The sequence below is a fragment of the Delphinus delphis genome, chromosome 10 (genome assembly GCF_949987515.2).
Source record: "Delphinus delphis chromosome 10, mDelDel1.2, whole genome shotgun sequence".
Classification (NCBI taxonomy): domain Eukaryota; kingdom Metazoa; phylum Chordata; class Mammalia; order Artiodactyla; family Delphinidae; genus Delphinus; species Delphinus delphis.
Window position 1 is genome coordinate 81,471,046 of NC_082692.2, and position 22,821 is coordinate 81,493,866.

The window sequence follows — 22,821 nt, forward strand, 5'->3', positions numbered from 1 at the left end:
GATTTTGGGGTCACAAATAAATTTTAGAGCATAGGCAAATTTGTAAATATCGAACTTGCAAATAGTGGGAATCAACTGTACTAAGAAGCCTGGTTGAAAAAATGCATATTAGGTTACAATGAAATTCCTTCAATACTTTGAAAAAAATTCCTTCAATACCTTGCAAATAACTAAGAATCTTATCAATAACTAAAGAACCATGCCATTTTAATCACAACATCCACCTTGCTTTAAGTCACATTTGGAGGGGTGGGGAATACAATGTTTCCACTTGAAACTGGACCTTAAATGGTGATTCATGAAGCAACAAATTTTAAAAGTCTTACTAAAAGTTTTATGAGAAACTAAGTAAATAATAGCAAAAAATAGTAACATGCATTAAGTGGTCTCACTTTACCTAACAATATTTCAGATGGACATAGATATAATGGCATAATAAAATTTTATATAGACCAATTCAAAGACAAGAGACAGGATGGAAAAAAAAAGAGTGACAACATATATAAAAGAGCCCATTCCCTTGATTTCCAAAACACACACACACACACACACACACACCTGTATTTTAAATCTCTGAAAAAGAGTGACATAAAAATGGAAAATTGGTCAAAAGATATTAATAGGCAGGTCATAACAGAAGTAATAAAAAATGCTCAATAAAAGAAAAATAAGATGTTACCTCTCATGATAGTAAAGAGTCAGAGTAATGATGGTCAGAATGTAGGAAAACTTATTTGATGAAAACCCTCTATGTTCCTTCAACTAGTATTGAAATAATTTGGCAGTAAGTGTAAAAAACTTAACCTCTGCATACACTTTTACCCTCTTGCTTTTCAACGTCATCTACGTAAATAATCTGACCTGTCTGTAAAGTTATGAAAACAAGGAGGTCCACAGGAGCATTATTTTTAGTGGGAAACACCCTGAATACCAAATAACAGACGACTGGTTAAGTAAACATATATCTATAAAAGTGAATACTATTTAGCCACTGAGGATGCTGTAGAGTACTACAAAAAGACAGACAGTACTACATACAAAGTGAAAAAAGCAGACTATATAATAGTGTCAGTTATATTGATACTAGTTTTGTCAAAAATGCTATACTATATTATTCATTAAAAAGACTACGTACATGTAATTTAATGTATTTTTGTACTTTTCTGTTTTCTTTTTCCCTAATCTAATAATTAGGGGAAAAGGGATGCTGCTTAATAAAATACCCTAAAACAAAGACAGAACACTATGTAGAAAGCCACTGTGAGTCAAGCCAATTTCTTCAGCAAGCCCATATGGACATGTTGCTCATTTAGGAATGAGACAGTCACTCCTAATTCTCTGACAGTGGGTGGGGGCAGCATGGAGGGAAGAAGAAAGAGGATTCAGTGTCTTCAATCTCCTGAATCCACTGGGGCTCATCCCACCAGACTACAGTTCACCTCTGCGGAGCAGAAGAATCAGAGGTCTTCACAGTTCAAAGGTTTTTAACCTTGTTCTCCAGAATAATTTTACTAAGTTCACTCTCCACATCCAGTGATTCCTCTACCAGCCAATTTGGATTCTAAAACAATACCTCAAAAATAATAATAGTAAAACTGCCTTGATCACTCTACCATTATAAGATGATTCTTAAGATTCAGAGATGCTTGACATTAATCCTGGTCATTATTTGATCAACTTGTTAGGAAATACACTATTTTCTAATTGCTGAGCTCAACTACTTGTTTTCTCAATGCAATAACATTAAGAAGAAAAAAAAATCCTAACTCTCGTAATAAGTATATATTATTTCCAACCTATATGATATTATAATTTGATTAGTGGTTCATTTCTCTTTAACAATCTACAAAGACCTCTCCATACAGGATTCATAATGAATTACTGAGCATGCTGGGACTAATCATAAAATTTGCTATAATATCCCAAAGTTTGTTAAATTCTTTAAATCACTTACCACAGAACAAAGTAAGGCGTATTAAAATCTGAATTTTGAGAAGCAGAGCAAAGCGTACAAATATTATTTTTTATTTCTTTCTGAGACTATGTCAGCAAGGAGCATGAAAAGAGATTTAGAGTGTCCTATTAGAGATGCTCTGAAAATGCGGTAGCTATCAGACACACTGATCACGTGTGAGATACGGAAAGAGCCAATACTGTAAGAGCCAGGGCCTGGCTCTTACAGTATTGGCAAGTAAGTTGGGCATAGAGAGCCTGACAGTCTTGGAAACTTGGGATGAATGGACATCAGGAAAAGAAATGCAAAATCATCATTTATGAATTCATGACAGTAGGAAAACCACTGCGAGAAGAAATGAGCCCAGGGAGGATGGTTTTCCACTCTCCAGTGTATACACAGTGGTTACCCTAAATGAGAGGCTATCCTAAGGGGAAGGGGAAACCAAATGACAGGTTGCAAATCAAGAAGCACAAAAACATTTTTATTCTTTTCAGACTAGGCTATCAGGTAGATGATCACCATAAAGAATGGCTGCTTTTCGACTCCATATGAAAGTAAAATTTGTTTTCAAACTGGCCTGTAAGAATGGAGATGCAGGGTAATCATTTCAAAAATATCGCTCATATTTAAAATATATTGGACATTATATTTGAAAATGAATCCCTAAAGAGTTCTATCAACCCCCAAAATAAATATTCCCTTGCAGATAAGGCGTTTCAGCAAATACATGTGGCATATAATAAAACAAGTTTTTCTTCACGCCTCTGATATAAGCATGTATATAAGAGAAAAAGAGGATACTGTTTTGTTTTTCAATATATGATAATCAACAATACATGAGGCATTTAGTATGTATTAATTCTAAAACATATTTGTTACAACTTAAGGCCTTTGCATAAACCCTTTATCAAAAATACAGCGTGCAGTTTTATGTCCCTGGCCTCAAACTCTAAAGACTTTTCAAGCACTTACCACAGAGCTAAAACAGCTGGCCTCTCCTCAAAGTTATACCAAATTATATTTTGTGGTCCTCCCAAACATGAATCTAATCCTCCCTTTATTAAACTGTGTTTTCTTCGTTGTCTGAAGGGAGAATCACTGCAAGCTACTGAATTGCTTACACATTTCATCAATTTCAAAACAACCCAGGCAGTAACACTGGTGACAATGAACTGTTTCAGACAGCTCCCATTTCTGTAGACGACCATTTATTCCCCAACTGTTTCAGTAATTCTAAATCTAAGCCTTTAAAATGATAATCAAAATGAACACTCAAAAAAAAAAAAAACCAACACAAACTAAAGTTTTCATCATGCTTTAGAAAGGTTTGCCAAGTACTTCACATATATCTTAGATGATAATAAAACAATGGGGTATTATTTTCAGGTCTACTTTATACATGAGGTGACAGAAGTTGAAAGAGTATATTCAAGTAGCTAATAAACACATGAGGGAAAGGCATTAAACCACAATAAGATACTACCTCACACCTACCAGAATGACTAAAATGCTGATGAGGGTGTGGAGAAATTGGACTTCCCACACACGCCTATGAGAATGTAAATTGCCACATCTAGAGAACTGTTTGGCAGTATCGATTTAAGCTGAGTATATGCATACCCTACTACCCAGAAATTCTAGTTCCAAGTATCAAAAATATGCTCCAAACGACATGTATGAGAATGTTCACAGCAACATTATTCATAATAGTCAAACATAAGAAGCACACAAATGTCTATCAATAGAAGAATGATAGAAAAGTTCTTGCAGAGTCATACCATAGAATACTATACAGCAATAATGATAAGTGGACCACTGCTACATAAAATATGAGTGAATCTGAGAACTAAAAGTCAAGTGAAGAATGGCAAATACAAAAGTGTATACAATGTATGATTCCATTTGTATTATGCTCAAAACCAGGCAAAACAAATCTTTGATATTAGAAGTTAGGAGAGTGTTACCTTTGGGAAGAAAGCAGGGTAGGGGGAGGATAGTGGGGAGGCATAAGGGGCTATTGGGATGGTGACTGTCTTAGTCCATTCAGGCTGCTATCACAAACTACCATAGACTGTGTGGTTTAAACAACAAACAGTTATTTCTCACAATTCTGGAGGCTGGCAAGTCCAAGATCAAGGCACCAGCAGATTCAGTGGCCACTTACTGGTATACAGGTAGCCAACTTCCAGCTATGTACTCACACTGTGGAAGAGGTGGGAGAGCCCTCTGTGGTCTCTTTTATAAGGGCACTAATCCCATTCATGAGGGCTCTACCCTCATGATCTAATTCCCTCCCAAAGGCCCTACCTCCTCATACCATCACATTGTGGGGTAGGATTTCAACATATAAATTATGAGAAAACACACACATTCAGGCCATGACGCTGGCCAGGTCCTATTTCTTGATGTGGTCAGAGGTTCCACAGGTATATTCATTTTGTCATAATTCATCGAACTATATACTTAAGATTTGTACAGTGTCCTCTATGTAAGTTATACTTTTAATAAAAGTTTATTAAATTTTTAGATTGTACTGTCATGTGAAATTATTGCCCCTTTAAATTGGAAATGTGTGTATCTCATTTCATGCAATAAAGTAACCCTCTGAGGTAATAAGTACTGTTACTATCTCCATTTTATAAAAGAGGAAACCAAGACACAAAAAAGTTAAATGACATGCCCAAGGTCCCACAGCCAATACGTGTTAAAGACAGGACTGTAACACAGGCTGCGTGGCACCAGAGCCCCACCAAGAATCCCTTCCTTCTTAAACGAGTATTTGGTGCTTATAGAGCACATTTCTTGCTAGACATTTAAAGGGCTTTAAAAATTTGACTCTAAGTTGGATCTAAACCAGGAAGCACAGTCAAATCAAGCGAAGTGACGTCACTAATGCCAATCATATGCTACTGCTTTTCAAAATCAGGCCTCCCGAGGGCAACAAATTTGCTTAACTTCCGACAATACAGTCGAGGTTACTGTTGAGATTCATATCAACCATCTTTTTCTTTAATTCATTTATGCAAGACGTTTTACATACTCCAGATGTTGTTGCACTCATTTTCTACACCTTTGGAATTCTAAATTTAAAATTAGAAACAAAAGCCAAAGCACCCATCAGGAAAACAAAAACGTAAGGCTAACATTCTTGATAGTGTTTCTCCTTTAAATGTGTTCAAATTCTTTATAGATTACCACAAAATCCTACTTCTATTTTATATTAATTTTACTCCCTGTGATTTTAGGAACACTAATGTTTAGAATTCTGGAAGTTATAATGATGAGGGTGAGATCATATCTATTCTACCACCAGCAGAACAAACTCTATTACCTTTCTCTCATCTCAAGCCCAGGTGGCAAATAAGAGAAGTATAAAATATTTAATGATACACTTCATGGGAATCCAGTTTACAAAGCTATCTAGTAAACACTCTTGTTTTAGACAGTTTGGCAGAGGAACTTCACTTCATATGTATTACAAATAAGGAACAGATCAGTTATAAAGGTACGTGTGTTAGGTCCCAATGAAAATCAGCATTTGGGCTAATGGTCAAGTGAAAGAAACACAAGTCTCAGCTCCATGGCTGACATTAGGAGTGGAAACATATGCCAATCCATAATATTGTTCTTGAATGTTGATGCCTATTACTTGATCAATAGAATTAGCTTGTACATATAACAAACAAGTAGTTGTTAGTATCAGCTGATTTAAGTTTAACAAGAACAGGCCTTTTGTAATTTTGAGTTTCAGTGTATTCAACTGACTAATCCTTATATCTAACAAGAAAATCAATACCTTTGAAATAATTAGCTTTGGGCTCTCGGGAATCTCTACTTCTGGGCAAATGGATGGGGTTCTACTTGAAATAATTACTGCCAGAACTATAATCAGTTTCTTTGCAAGATGAAATCAATTCATCTATACTATTTTTTAGCCTCTGTTCTCTGAAATCTGTGACACAGTGCCAGGATTGAAAATACCCATTACATTTCTATGCTTTTTAACGGGCTTTGAAATTTCAAGATTTGGAAAATGTACTGTGAGATGAGCCAAGCATGCATTTTCCTGATATAGCATGAGAAAAATAAAATAACTCCCACATACTTTTATCTATACAAGATGACAGTCAAATCTCAAAAGAAGTTTAAATACTCCAAGCATTTGAAAATATTCTATAGGGTAAAGTCAACGTTTTTGAAGAGATTGTTTTTTTTCAAAAACAAAAATAAAAAAAGCTCTCCAAGTGATTTTTCATTCCCTTCCTGTACTTTTATGAAATTAAAATTCAGGATCAGCCCCTAAGAAAAGATATTCCAAAGAAAATGCAATGATTGTCCTGTTAGGTTTAATCCTTTGTTGGTTCTCTTTAATTCTCAGCACTGAGTTTCACTAAATGTACAGTATTTCATTACAGTTCCCTGTCCTCTGGGTACTTTGTAGTTCAAGCAGTTTAAAGAGCTGTGTATTACGTCCATGGTATTTACAGATTTCAAATGGTTTGAAAATCCCTGGGATAAAAATTATTCTTCCCTTAGAAAGGAGTAGGAAGGAGGGATAAATGAATTAATAAATGATTACAGAGCCTCTGATAATATTCTTACTTAACCAATGAAAACGAGGTGCTTCTGTAAACAGAAAAATCAACTGCAGACACTTCACGGCTGGGTGACTTTGGACTTCAGTGACTTTGCTATTCCTGAACAACCCTAGAGCAATGAAGATACGTTGCTAATATTGTTTAACAATCTTATGTGTGTGTATGTGAATCAGAAGGAAAAGACAGCAAAAACATAAGGTTACCAACTAAGTCATTATGAAAACAGACAAGCATACCACTAACCTAAGACAAAAAAACTGCATGCACATGAGACCCAAAATGCCAGTCTATTTATGAGTGGGAAGCTTCCATATTAAGTTCAGACAACATTTCTTTAAAAAGAATCTGATATTGTTTTCATTCATGATTTTCTTAGTGATGGTTCAGATTTCCTATGTCTTCAGATATGTCAGGAACCAAGAGAATGTGTCACATATTAACAATATTAAGATAATGATTCTCAAATAAAATTTACAATCATATGGTTGTGCTATATACACTACCCCAAAGAACTGTGAAGAGAATTAAATGACATATATCAGATATTCAAAAAATATTAGTCTTTTCAATATAATAATATCCACCTAAATCGTGTTATCATAGACAACTGAATACCTACAATGGAAACAAACCATACTGGTACTTAAATTGATTAAATATTTACTGAATACCTTCTATGCACCTAGCATGAGTATGATAGCTACATTCTAGTTAAGAAGATGCCCATGAAACAACATTATATGCTACTTAGAGCATATGTTACAAACTGTAACGTCTGTAATTGTCAGAGATGAAAATTGAAAAGCATAGAGAAGGAGGTGGGGTCATTATTTTCCAGTAATATATAATATTATAAGCCTGTAACTTTCTTCTGTCTTAATCTTATAATATCTTCAGCATCTTTATGAAAGGAATCTGAGACTCAGTCCTCTCTAAGTCACATAAGCGTAGAACTAATCGCTTCACTGTGAAGGACCCAAAAAATATTTCATGCCAACCAATGTTTCATTATTTGCACTACACTTTTTAAAAAAATTTCCTTCTACCTCCCAGAACTTTGTAAGCACATACCCTGAAATAAAATCCTAGGGGCACTTATAAACCTTTCACCCAGATGATTTAAACCATCATGCATTCCAATGAGATATAAGGCAGGATTTGCACCTGGGGCTGCAAAGTACATGGGTTGGCTTATTAACCCTTAGCAGCAGGAACAAGGTAGATGTTGATGGTGAGAAATCATTACACCATGCAATCTCCCCTACAAAGAGAGAGGTTACCTTAGGATCAGCTGTGAGTAATTTGAATGCTTGATATACTTGAGATTCCTTTACACCACCACCAAGATCCAAGAAGTTGGCTGGCTTCCCACCATTCAGGAAAATGATGTCACAGGTAGCCATGGCGAGTCCAGCACCATTCACTGTGAAATGCAAATGGCACACAAGACAGGATAAATTTAACAACATGAAAGGGTGCATAAATTTTGTCCCTCCCCCATATTGCTAAAAGAGAGCCCTGACTTTACTAGGCCAATTTCCACCCTGCTTGGAATTCTATTCAGCCAGATAAATTCATAGACTTTAAGAATAATCAGGACTGTTGGGCTTCCCTGGTGGCGCAGTGGTTGAGAGTCCGCCTGCCAATGCAGGGGACACAGGTTCATGCCCCGGTCCGGGAAGATCCCACATGCCACGGAGCGCCTGGGCCCGTGAGCCACGGCCGCTGAGCCTGCGCGTCCGGAGCCTGTGCTCTGCAACGGGAGAGGCCACGACAGTAAGAGGCTCACGTACCATTCCCCCCCCCCCAAAAAAAAAAAAAGAATAATCAGGAAATGTGCATAGAAAGAATAAACAAAAAGACCTGGGAATGGGAAGAAGAATTTATTGAGAAGTTAAATCAATCTGGGAAACACAAAGAAGGGAATAGCTTAAGTAAGTAATAAATTTGGACGATTAGTAGAGGAAGGAGTTTTAGGTTCTGGAAAGTATGGAGTTTAAGAGAACTGCAAAAGAGAGGAAAAAGGATATGAAAAGTTGCTGGAGCTTATGAATTACATTCTTTTTAATATTCTTTAAGAGATTTGAGTAAAGAATGTGATTCTTTCAATTTTTTGCTTGCTGACAATATGCTCCTTTGAATGTGGCATCCCTCTGGAGTTGAACCACAGGGATCTGAACTTCAATAGGACTCCACACTATTTTACACTTAGCACAACCATGCAAGTTTATGCGTTCTCTGAGAAACTTAGAAAGCAAATGAACAAATTACAGCATTAAAACAACATTCCTAACCCCCATTCCTGTTTCAAATTAATGTAAGAAATGCTCACTAGCAACCTGATCATTAAAACTAGAACCAAAATGTTGCCAACATCCCAGTAGCTTTTCTTAAGAAACCAAGGAAAGAGTTTTAACATAAAAATTTTTATTTTCCAGAGCGAAGTTTTATTGATCAACTGCACTTCTTTTGCTTCTTAAGCTTAATTATAGGAAATTGCTTTCCTTAGGTTAGAAAGTGCCAAAAAAGTGTTGAACACAGCAAAAACTCTCCAGGTAAAGTAGCTTTCACTTTTTCTGACCCCTGAATTCCTCAAGTAAGCCTATGAACTGTGACTAATTTAATTAAGTCTGGGACAACTAAAATAAAAGTCATTCATATATGATCTTAAAACCATGTGAAATGTGTTAATTGTAGCTTTTGAGACTGCTATCTTGGCCAAATCATGCACACTCCTATAGAGGCTACAAAGAATATGTATTTAATTTGCTCCAAACACACCATTATATGTTTCCCCTTTCTAAACGCCTACAAATATTGAGAGCATATTAACTTATCAAGATCAGAATGATGTGAGCGATCTGGTACATTAGAGTTTTTGCTCCAAAACAAAGCAAGAGCCTTTGGTATCACTCGTAATTGGGTGTCATTTTCTATTGTATTGAACAGCAAACTACTGGATGAGGTCTGTTCAGTTCTGAATATAATGATACTGCTGGTTTAATGAGCTACAAATCTTTTTTATTTTAATTCCATTGAGATTAAGACCTCGGTTTCAAGTGCAGTGAATTGCTTCCACCAGAAACAGAGAAGTATATAAATCTCAGTACCATACTATGGACAATGCAGAAATTGTACTGCCTCTCTAGACCCATTCTTATCTCTGCTAATAAGCCAATTTTACAAATTTAGATGACTATGATAAAATCAACTGTCTTATTAATAAACTGACATAATGGAGTAAACATTTTATCATTTGGTTTTCACAGCACCTGAAACTTTAGTATAATGATTAAAGTATTCATTCTCTTCTACTTCCTCTAAGAAAGCAATTTATCTTAAACCAAGATTTCAGAATAATTCCTAGCATATTAACATTGACTAGAGTAGCAGAAGTTCTGACCTTTACTAATCAAAGTTTAACTGAAATACTTTAATGTTGTGGTCCTCAACTGGGGTGACTGTGCTTACCAAAAGGTAATGTCTGGAGACATTTCTGGTTGTCACAACTGGTGACAATGCAGCACAGGAAAGCGCCCCACAGTCAAGAATTATCCAACCCAACATGTTCATAGTGCCAGAAGTGAGAAACCCTGCTTTAAACTGGTGACCACCAGCCAAAATGAACTTTGGGAAGAAATTTTGGGTTGTTTCTTAAGAGTGTTTGGCTACAAAAATCTCATATGTTTACTTGCTATTGGGAAATAACATTTCAGAAACCAAGGGGCCCTAAATTCTGTAAAAATCCACAAATAATTCTTTTGATATAACTGCTTTCTTACCAAAGCAGGCAATGTTCCCGTCCAGTCCTATGTATTTTAGGTCGTATTTGGCAGCTTCATTTTCAATGGGTTCATTCTCTGATTTGTCGTCCATAGCAAATATGTCCTTTTGTCGGAATTCTGCATTGTCATCAAAGTTTATCTTGGCATCAAAACAGACAACTAATAAAGAAAAAAGAAACATACCTAAATATCTCCTAAGGATCTATAAATTAAGTTCTTCAGGCTGACAAGTGCAGGAGAAAGAAAGTCAAATATTGTTATTTTTTCTCATGCTTCAGGCAGGAGAAGCTGTTATGGCTTTCTTGACCTTTAAACTTTAAGGCTACTAAGACAAATATGACATGGTCCCTGTTTTCAAGGGATTTACATCCTAATAAAAAGCATAATAATTTATATCTGTTGGTTTCTATAAAATAACAATGTAAGTTGCCATTACTCATTAAAAGCTACAGACTGGCATAGTTACATACAGATTTGATTTGCAATTTTTATTACAGTTCTTATTTTTAGTATTTAACCTTTCACTTCAATGCAAGGAGAGACTAGACAATAACGCTTAATGCTGTCCCCCTACGTCCTTCTTTTGATGTTGCAAAGTGAAGTTTTTATTTAATCAGTATCCTCACTAATATGTCTAGAAGATATAGTGGAAAGAACACCAGGCCAGAATGAATAGATTTTTAAAATTATTTGATCCTTAACTAAATTTGTAATTTTGATAAAAATAACCTACTTTCTTTCTGGACCTCAGTTTTCTTATTTGAAAAATGGAAACAACAATCCCTAGACTGCTGATACACTTACTCTGGGGTCTGCTAAAGCTAGACCATCATCTTGATGTGAGCAGGACCATCTTATGACTCTTGCGATTCAAGATACAAAACATTAAGAGACCAAGACTAGTCAGTTACAATGGAATGCTGCCAGGCATTATTAGCACCACTGTCTCCACCCTCTGGTGCTGGCAGAAATCTCTAACTCTTTTTACTGGCTAGGAGCCCTGGACACAGTGAAACCCGCTCAGCGACAGGGAGGGACTACAGAGTTTTCCTTGATTTACAGATCTTCCACGTGTACAATCAGGTAGCGACTGCAGTGGGGATGGGTGGTGTGCTTGGTGTCTTGGATCTGATCTCTTTTATTAGATCCCTTAGAGTAGAAAGTAATTGTCTATGATGACGTTCCATCATAACCTTCTTTTACCCTGCCTGGGATATCGACAGGCAGGGATCTCTGACCATGAATTTAGGTATTACCCGTCCTCCTCCAGCATTGCTGATAGGCACCTAACTCTTGACAGGGAAAGAACCACCTTCATATATTTCACTCTAAAGTAATGACCATGGTCTGTTAGTCCCACTTGCTTCCTATGAAAAGAAAATATTGTTATATTGTAGCATCCTGGAGTTAAAGACCCCAGGTAGAGGGTTTTTCCAAGGGTCTCTCTACCACAATAATTGAGCACTTTGGTACAAATCCATGCAGAATTATCATATTAACATCTAAGAATTCTCAGCATATATAAAAGTCCAAATCACAAATTACTTAAAGTAACACTGACTGACAAGGGAGAATCTTAAATGGAATTTAATGTCTGCCTGAGTCCTTTGTGTTGCCACAAAATGTCCAACCCCTTTACCCACACATTGTGAATATACAGAGCAAATGAGTAATTACTTTCCAGAATACTGAAATCTTAAAGATGGAATCCTACATTACCAAAGGAATTGGCCAATGTTTTCTGCTTGCTACAGTAGCATTTTCTCAGCAATTAATGACTGGTATAAAAATCGATAGGAAAGCAACATCATTGTTGGCTTTCCATTGGGTTTACAAGTATATATTAATTAATTTATTAGTAATTTTAGCTCCTCCATTACTCACTGGCAAGATTACTTGAAACCAACATGTTCAGAATGAATGGGCAAATGCTATCAAATTGACTTCCTAAGTGAAGAGTTTCAAATAAAAGAATTCTTGGTCAAGGTTAATAAACCAGTAAATGAAAACAGGTCCAGGCTGATCTTTGCCCCTTACAAAGACTACAGTTACAAGCTACTTGAGAGAGAGCGTAATTAATGGATATGTATGCAAAGCGCAGAAGGCAGTCCCAGCTCAATGCCTGCAAAGTCAGATTTTCAAAAGACTCTTTTTCTTGTAATATGATATGTATGCCAAGTACAGAAATGAGTTCACTATTTGGGGACCACCTTGAGAGAACTTTAGAGTTAACCTAGGACCTAAAGATAGTGACTGTGGGATGATAGGGTTATCTATAGGTAGGAAAAAAGGTGTATCTACTATGGTCCCTTGCCAACTGTTCTCCCTCCGTAGAGAAAAGTAAACAACATAATTAGGTCAATGTATGTATGTCCAAGTGCTTTTAGAAATTAAAAACACTACATCAATAGGAAGTAAGTAAGGCAACTGTAAGGAGTAATGAAAAATATCCAAAACTGAATTGCCACCATTAATGCCTAAATCTTTTGGGGGGAGGGTGGCGCTAGAGGGGGGGATAAAGCATTTTAAGGAGGTACATGGATTATGTTAGACACGTATTTGTTAAACCTGCTCAATATTTTTAAAATGGTCCCAAACATACAAAGTGCTTTCCTGCCTTACAATCTCAGTTCATAATGTTATGAAAGTTTTCCCTTGAACTTGACCATTTAACGCAGACTCTGGCATCAAAAACACCTGGGCATGAATTATAACTCTCACACTTCCTAACCAGGGGTCTATCGTGTCTCTTAAGCCCAGTGGCCTTGTCATCAAATGGGGACCAGAGTATTTTCTACTGCACTGTATTGAAGGAAAGGGAGGATGCATGCAAAGCACTGAGCCTCACTGACAGCTGCCACTCACTGGTTATTTTTATTATTACCAATGCCATCCTCTACATGCACAGTGCTTTCTTAGGGCTTCAGAAATACGATAGGTCCTTATGGCCCAGGCTACTGGATTCTCTTCTCTTCCTATCACTAAAAATGACCTGTACTTTGTCCCATTCCCTTATAATCCTAGAATTCTGTTTAGAGTACATCTAAACTAATGCCTACTGGAGTTTACACATGTACAGGTTACCTATGGTTTTCAATAAAAATACGATCTTCTGAGTACATCAGAATTTTCCCACAGGAAGGATTTTAATGGTTGGCATTTCAGGCTTTGGAACTGACAGAGAAGGAGATTTTGCCTAAAGGATGATGATGAAAGAGATGACTCTGGTGATCCTCGAATCACACCACACCGTTGCATAAGGCCAGGGAGGCTACAGATGGTCTAAAACAGCCCCAAGTGAGACTCTAAGTCAGGCAGTGGCAGAGTACAGCCCTTGGGCCAGCTCACTGCCTGTTTTTGTAAATGCGGTTTTACTGGAATTCAGTCACAACCATTCATTTACACACCTCTGTGGTTGCTGTCCCAAAACAACAGCAGAGATGAGTGGCTGCAATAGAGACTAAATGGCCCCCAAATATTTACTAACTGGCCCTTTACAGAAAAAGATTGCCAATCCCAGCTAAGCCACAGTTCTCATCACATTTGTATCCTACTTTAACAACTGAAAAAATAGTCACAGGTATCATATTTGTATGAGTGAGGGAGAAACTTAGGAAAGTTCATCATACTAGTGTGAAAACAAAAAAGTATGACAAACAAAATAAACCAAAACTTCCAGCTTGCACAAAAGGAGTAGATCAATCCCTGAATACTGATTGACTCTTATATGCTAATTTCCCCCTGCAAGACCCCTCCAAGTACACTTTCAGAACTGGCGGGTTAAAAATGGATCGTCTAATTCAAAAAGAGTCACGTTACCACAATGTCCACTGCAGCACTATTTACAATAGCCAGGACATGGAAGCAACCTAACTGTCCATCGACAGATGAATGGGTAAAGAAGATGTGGCACATATATATAATGGAATATTATTTGGCCATAAAAAGAAACAAAATTGAGTTATTTGTAGTGAGGTGGATGGACCCAGAGTCTGTCATACAGGGTGAAGTCAGTCAGAAAGAGAAAAACAAACACTGTATGCTAACACATATATATGGAATTAAAAAAAAAAGATTTTGATGATCCTAGGGGCAGGACAAGAATAAAGACACTGACATAGAGAATGGACTTGAGGACACGGGAAGGGGGAAGGGTAAGCTGGGACAAAGTGACAGAGCAGCATTGACATATCTACACTACCACATGTGAAATGGATGGCTAGTGGGAAGCAGCTGCATAGCACAGGGAGATCAGCTCCGCAATTTGTGACCACCTAGAGGGGTGGGATAGGGAGGGTGGGAGGGAGACGCAAGAGGGAGGGAATATGGGGATATACGTATACATATAGCTGATTCACTTTGTTATATAGCAGAAACTAACACAACATTGTAAAGCAATTATACTCCAATAAAGATGTAAAAAAAAAAAAGGATTGGCTATGTCAACAATAGCACAATAAAATAAACTTCCTTGCTCAGACCTTGGCTTTTTCATTTAATAAGACAATAAACTATGGTAAAATGTATTTTTGGAGGTGCTGAGCTTGGTTCAGATATTAAACTTTTCAATGTCACATTAATGAAATCTCAATTCTATAGAAAATTCAACTCGAACAAAGGCCATTCTGTGTACAAAGTGGGTGAAAAAAACACACCTATTAATATTTATAAAACAATTTTCACCATCAAAAGCATATTGTTATATGCTTGATAGATTATACAAAATGAATTTTCCTTCTGAACAAGTATCAAAGAAAGCTGCAGTACTTATATTCATAGGGTGTTTTTGTTGTTTTGTTTAATGGTGTGAAATCCTGTGAGCTGCTAATTCAACAACCTCAATAACGAACTGAGAACGTGACTGGCAGTTAGCGGCCTCTGACCCTAGAGTTTTAACAGAAGACTGTGCCACAGAATTAAACAAAAGAAAAATACATTTCAGAGGGGAGACTCACACATAAAAGAAACAAAACAAAACAGCAGGAAATAAGACTTGTCATAATTATTTTGGAAAATCATCTGTCTTCAAGTAATGTACTGAATTCGATTTGTGATAAATAACCATAACGTGCTACTGAAATGTGCTTTACCAAGATGGCTTTAAAACGCTGATACTTCCAAATTAGTCCACTTTCCGTTAAATGTTAATTTCAAGAGTTGTATACTCTTGAGAACTTTTCTTTAGTTGCTGTGAAAAGAGAAAAATAGACACTAGGCGGGAGGGAGCTTCAGAGGAAGGTAGAGAACTGAGAATGTTCTTGAAAATAGTCTTGTGTATAAAGAGAGAAACACCCACCAACAACATGGGCACTTGCTAACACAGGGTGGTTATTTAGGGAAATTAATCTGAAGAAAGAAAGGAATTTGATGTGCCACTTAACTTTGGATCACCCAGCCTTAATTCTCTTGGAATCTTGGCCAGATAGTCAGTTTTAAATTGGGTTTAATTCCTTTAGCTCAGTGAATGGATTTCACCTCCAACTGATGAAGATGGCTTAGAACAGGAATTCTTAACCTCAGGACTACTGACATATTGAGTGAAATCATTTTCTTATGAGAGGGACAGCACTGTGCATTGTATAATGTTTAGTGGCATCTCTGGCATCTACGCACTAGAAGCAAGTAGCATCCTGCACCCTAAGTTGTGACAAGTAAAAAAGCATGTTAACTAGATTCATTGTGGTGATCATTTCACTAGATAGACATAGATATAAATCAAATCACTGTGTTGTATACTTGCAACCAGTATAATCTTGAATGTCAGTTATATTTTAGTAAAAAAATGTGTCGAGACATTGCCAAACAGCCCCTGGGGAACGAAATGCCCACTCTCCCCAATGAGAAACATTGTTTTAAAGATACCAAAGAAACGAGTCTGTGTGCAGGCAGATCTGGCTGAGAGTGGGATGAAAAGAAATAAGATATAAAATCTCACAGTGGCTTACAAAACAAGTAAATGAAGATAGGTAAATAATTAAAAATTTAAAAAAAACCTTGCTTTTTACTTGGCTACAAGTTTAATGAATTAAATCTGGCACTGCAATTGGACAAGCAAGGAAAATAGTTCATTTCTTTCTATTTGTTTGCTTTCATTTCAATAAAAGTTGTCATTCTCATAGACATGTTTTAACTCAATGTCCCTTTTTCCTTTGCGAAACAGCCTTTTTCTCACCATGTGATTCCAGCTCAGTGAATGGTCTAGGTGTGCACATGTGACCCAAGCAGGGCCAATCAGCATCGTCTGAAAGGACTGTTACTGTTGCTGGAGGAGAATGATGAAAACTGAGAGCCATCTTGGCTGACAGCTCCAGAGGCGCTGGCTGACAAAGATGCTGAGTTAGAGGCAAGCAGCACTGGGCAACCAGAGAATCCCTGATTACCTTCATACCTTAAGCCAGTCTACTCCTTAAACTTCTCTGTAACACAAGTAAAGTAAGTACCCACCTCCCCAGGGGGCTTTTTAACAAAAACTAGGCTGATGCAGGTTTGTGTCACTAACAACCATTATAATCCTAACTAGTAGTCACTAAACTACATTACAGTCAGTAGTGCCAACTTATATTGTTTGAATCAGACTATTAATCACATTGGAAAAAATCGTTCTTGGAGTGTACCAAAAATTCCCCACTGGTGACCTAGCAGCGTAGATGTTATCAAGGCCAATGCTATTCTTTCAACCGTGTGTCATCTATTATGCATATATATGACCATTCACCTGGAATTTTTAAAAATGTTCCTCATCAAGCAATAGAATACTGAAGAAATTCTTTTACAAAGAAATTGTGTAATGAATAAGTTTAAAACTTTTTAAAATAAAAAGTTTGGTGTAATGCCAAGCTTCTTAAACTTCTAAATTAAAAGAGTAATTGTTAAGTCAAGGTTTTAATGGGAAAGGTTATATGTTTTGCTATTACTGATCTAAAAGAAAAAATTTAAGTATTCTGATTATAAATATTGTCAATATTGCTAAGGTAGAAATGACTACTATTACAGCTCCTAAATAAAGGATTGCTTTAGGGAAATGTGACAATGATGAAGATCAATTTGTACATTTGGTCATTCATCAACGTTTCCTAATTGGGTTTAATTTGACTACTGCTCATTAGGAGTTATAAACCAACACACTTATTTAATTGTGATTATAATTCAATAGCTGAACTTTTATGGTACAATGAACAAATTAATAGCTGAAGATAATTTTGCTCTTAAAAATATCACATAAGACTTATGTTTCAATGAACTATATACATGGAATATATTTTATGATTCCTTTGAAAAAGCTCAATAATTTTCCTTTCTCTTAATAATTAAAAAGAAAACTTCAGATTTTACGAGGTTTTACAAACAGTCTCTAGGAAAAGGTTCTTGTAGCCCTGTTCCCTGCTGCCAGACCACAATCTGTGACCGACAACTTCCCAAAGGGATAAATGAAAATGACATTTTTATCCCACTTGATGGCTGAATTTTTTTTGTTAATATGAAATAACCAGGTTGCTTGTGCGTATTAGCTTGAAAAGCAATATATGACCTTTAAGAATTTAAACTCAACTTCCTCTCTTGGATTTAATTATCAGCCACTCAATGCAGCATGAATTTTAACTGATATTCCCAAACTGGAGACTACTTCTAGATCACTCTGATGAAAGCAAATTAACAGTTTAAGATGGAAAAAATAGAAAATAAGGCAGGTCACCATAAGTTAGTCTGGCATATCAGAATCAACATGCACACCAGACTCCAAAAGACAAGGGTTTGAATCCCAGCTCCAGTAACTAGCTGCCCATGGGGAGCCAAATTCATTCTTCAATCTTCTGTAAAATGGAGATAACAACTCCTAACTCTTCAGAGTTATAATAAACAATAAAAAAAGAAGACACATAAAAGTTTATCACCGTGCGTGATGTATGAGTTCCAGAAACAATTTTCTTCTCCTCTCTATATCAAATACTGATTATTTTACAGCCAAATGCAATTTTTCAAATATTTAAGCATAAAGGTAGTTCGCTTATAAATGACCAACCACAGAATTTTATCTAGTGGTCACTTGTGTAAACCATGAAACCTATTAATTTCAATGGTTCCCTAAACATGAGCTCTTTGCCTGTCCTAATCTGAAATCTTTAAAAACAAAAAACAAAACGAAACAAAAAAATAGATAAAAATATAAAATCTATACCTTTCCTGGACTACTTCTATACTCCTTGAGAAGAATACATTTTATGAACGTCAGGGGCCAGCCTATTTTGTGCCTAACATTGGATGCTTACACCAATCACCTCATTTAGACAACTGCCCTACAAGACAGGTATCATTTTTACCCACTCTTTTGGATTTACAAACAAAAACAAACAAACAAACAAAAAACTGAGGCTTAGCCCACATATGTGGCTGGAACACAGCAATCCCAGGACTCTCTGGGTTCCAAGGACATGGTATTTTAAATTTTCTGAGTCTGACTATACAATCTCTGAAATACACTAAAGAGAAAAAACTGTACCATCCACGCTGGTCTAGAACTTATTTGTATTTGCACATAATGGGTATTTATTAGTCCAATGGCAAATCCTTATTTACCGTCTTCTCACAACATGCTAAGCAGCAAACAAGACACTGGTGTTGAAAGATACTAAAAAAGACAAGGTTCATGAAATTTACATTATCACTATCCTATCCCCTTGATATTCCACCCCCCCCACCATAAACACATGCACATTTTCAAGCTTTTGCTATCAAATTAATAAGACCTTACTGAATACTTGCTGTATGCAAGACACGGTGCAAGGGTGGTAGGTGCTGAGATATAAGACAGTTATTGATACACTACAAGTACCCAATGGGAAGAAAAAACCTTCTCCACAAAAATGTCTCCTTCTCCCACCTGAAGGGAAAGCTGCTAACCAAGTAACAGGAAAGAGTTTGACAATGGGGCACTCGAGGCTTCACCATGATGACATAACTTCACCAGGAGGCACAAGGTGGAATTACATGCAGATTTAGGTAAACTAAAAAGCTTCAAACAGTTTCAGTTCCATAAAAGCAGGTGCATTCATTACACCCAAGTGCTATGGCTCCTGATCCAACCTAACTGTAGCAGCAGTTAGGGGCATGAAAACTAGGGGGTGATGGTGGACGGATGTTTCTAAATAAAACAAGAAGTAACTTTCCTGGAGGCTTGGCATTTGGCTACAAACAGACTCAAGGGCTGAAATCTTTAACTGCATCATGGGAGCATTTGAAACTATGGCAGAAATTAAATTACTGAAGGAAATTAATGCAAGGCTGCTGCTACAGTCTTTTTGTACAATTTATAGTTTGCATAAATAATTACATTAATTTGTTTTCTCTTTTTTTTTTACCTTGTCCTTCTGGAGTTTCACCAAAGGGATTCACTTCCACCTGAGTAGCATCGATTTTCAGGAAGAGATTATACAGCTTCTTAATTTGATCTGCAGCCTAAATGTGATCAAGTGAAATGAAATTACATGAAAGCAGTAAAAAAACCACATTTATTTTGCTGGACTAATGAAACCTTAAAAATAGCAAGTTATCTCTTTATTTTCATTTAGGTTTTCTGAAGGGAAAAACAGAAAAGCATAATTATTTTAATTTCTATTGCTATTCATTAGAAGGAATTGCTCACCTTTCCTCCAGACACCAGGAAATACCATTATCAAGAAAACAAAATATTTTCAGTATGGCCTAAAAACGTTCTTAATCTTTTTGAAAATTATCATGTCCCTATTAGGTGAGCTATAGCACCATATGAGCTACAATCATTAATACAAACAAGCTCCATTTAAGTAAAAGGTAAACATGATTTCTAGAGTTTATATTGACAAGGTTTTCCTTATTAGGCTGGAATAAAACTGTTATTATATTCATCAATCCAAACCTATAATCTGTGAAAAAACAATTACTGAGTGTCTAATGGAAATGATTGCAAAACAGGAAGATGAAAGTCCCAAATGGTAAACTTTCTAAATAGCACAGTTCAAACTAAAAACCGTTTGTTCCAAAGGCATAAACCACAAAGAGCAAGAATATCCACAGTCTCCCTGGTGTTGTGTCCCTGACTTCATCTTTCTCACTCTGCTTGAAATTCACTCGCTCATTCATTCTTTTCAACCAACATTTATTAACTGCTCATGTCACAGCAGGCTGGCGTTGTGTGAGCCGGGGCTTGGGGAAGAATCACAAATGAGGCGTGACAGCACCCTGGAAAGCTCGCACCTGCAGTGAACACAGCCTGTGATGCAGCACAGTGAGACTGTGCCATGTGCAATCAAGGCTGAATGCTGGGGTTCGGTCTCATTCTCGGCTCCGTCTTATTTCCCAGCCATGGTTTTCCCATTGCTACATTTTTGTTCATTGTTCCCATCCTGCATTATTTGCCCTCAGATTCGTTTCTGGCTTTTCCCCATCTCTACTCTGTATCAGGGGAGCTGACACTTTCAGGCTGTGTTTCCAAGGCTCCTGGGCCAGCTGGCTTCAGTTCAGCCAATGGAAAGCAGTGGTGAGAGGCAGGAGGTGGGAGGAAGGAAAAAGAGGGGTATTTCTACCCCTTTCTTTCTGTCTCCTCTGGCTTTAATTCCCACCAGGGTCCCAACTTCTGTATCCCAAAGTCCAGTAATACCACTGCCTCACTTTGTCCCTTGAGCACACAGGTAGCAACAATTTCCTGCTGTTGTTTAGTTCTGCATTGCCTCTCTGTGCACTCTGAAACTTCTCTGCTCTCACAGCACCTACATAACCAATTACCTAGAATAAAGTTCCACTGTGGTAAATACTAGGAGTGATTTCTTTGTTCTGGTATTGAGTAAAGAACTCCTGGAGATGTATGTAATTCATATTATCTTAATTTATTGTATATACATGTGTAAACTTCTTTAAATACTAATTTCAAAGCCAGTGGACATAAACAAACATAATGAGTAAAACTGAATATGTTTTAATATTTTTTTTTTCTGGCTAGATAGTACATGTACATGATACAAAATTCCCAAGGTACACCAGGGTCTCCCTCAGAACCTTCACCAGACTCCCCAGCCACGTAGCCCCCATCTGTCCTCCTGCAGCAGCCACTTACAGCTTGATGCTTCGTTAAGCGATACAGCTATGCGGGCTTCCCTGGTGGCGCAGTGGTTGAGAGTCCGCCTGCCGATGCAGGGGACACGGGTTCGTGCCCCGGTCTGGGAAGATCCCACATGCCGCAGAGTGGCTGGGCCCATAAGCCATGGCCGCTGAGCCTGCGCGTCCAGAGCCTGTGCTCCACAACGGGAGAGGCCACAACAGTGAGAGGCCCATGTATCGCAAAAAAAAAAAAAAAGAGATACAGCTATGCATATGCAAGTATGCACACTCTGCATTCATCTTTTTTAAGAAACCCAACTTGGTTCTATACCTTGTTTCTTTATTAATAGGTTTCAGAGGGCCTTCATCAGCAACACAAAGAGAGCCATCTTGTAAATGGCTGCATGATATTTTACTGTATGGATGTATCGTAATTCATTTAACCTGTCTCTTAAATAACGGTCATTTGGTTTCCAGTAGTTTGACATTACTTCAAATGCTGCCTTACCTATATCTGTACATATATATCGTATATATGATTAAACATCTGTAGGATATATTCCCTGGAGTGGAACAAAAATGGGTGAGCATTTTACATAATAAAAGATTTTATTAAATTGTTCTTGGTAAAGGCTTTCACTAATGTCCTCTTCTACAAACCAGCATCATAGAGGTTGTTTTTCTACTCACAACCATCAGCTATCTGGATCTTTCAGAATGCTAGGTAAAAATGGGTACCTCATATATGGTTTTAATTTGAATCACTCTTACTGTAAATGAATCTGAGCATTTCTCTATGATATTGAAGCATCTGTATTTCCTCTGCTGTGAATTTTGCCGATTCTTCTGTTGAGATTTTAGTATTTCTCATTTTAATTTATATGAGGCGTTTTTACATGAAGGAATTTAACTCTTAATCTCATAGAAATTTCAAATATTTTTGCCCTTTAACATTTATCTTTTGCCCATGTTTTTGTTACTTCTGCTGCATGGAAATTTGATAATAATAATGTCATTCTTGGCTTCTGGCTTTGTGCTGGACTTGAAAAAGGTTGGTCCCACCCTCACAATTCTACCATTATTTTTTCAAAAACTTTTTAAGAATTTCTTTATTTAACGTTTACTCTATTTTTATAAACGCAAAAGGATTTTATTTGAGTTACAGTGTAGAGCAGATAAGTGACTCACTGCTGAATATTTTTTGTATTTTTAGGGATCTTCCAGGTTATCAATATGAGCGTGCAATGTGAGCTGCATAAGACAGGCATGATGTCTACCCTGGGCACCATGGCATCCACCACAGTCATTCAGCCTCTGTGCAGAGTCAGCACAATAAATAATGGTTGAAATAATCATTAATTTAATAATAAGGATACACTGCATAATAGAAATAACTTCTGTGTGCATATAT

At 36.9% G+C, this 22,821-nt stretch overlaps 1 protein-coding gene across 2 annotated transcripts in view; it reads right to left on the reverse strand.

The window, feature by feature from the left end:
- Positions 1 to 22,821, reverse strand: part of SUCLG2 (succinate-CoA ligase GDP-forming subunit beta) — a 245,659-nt gene that overhangs the window by 102,721 nt on the left and 120,117 nt on the right. For both annotated transcript variants that reach the window (XM_060022865.1, XM_060022864.1), the window contains 3 exons: positions 19,697 to 19,793; positions 10,338 to 10,499; positions 7,836 to 7,978 (listed from right to left, as the gene is read on the reverse strand). In XM_060022865.1, coding sequence (XP_059878848.1) covers positions 7,836 to 7,978; positions 10,338 to 10,499; positions 19,697 to 19,793 — 402 coding nt within the window. The remainder of the gene's footprint in view (positions 1 to 7,835; positions 7,979 to 10,337; positions 10,500 to 19,696; positions 19,794 to 22,821) is intronic.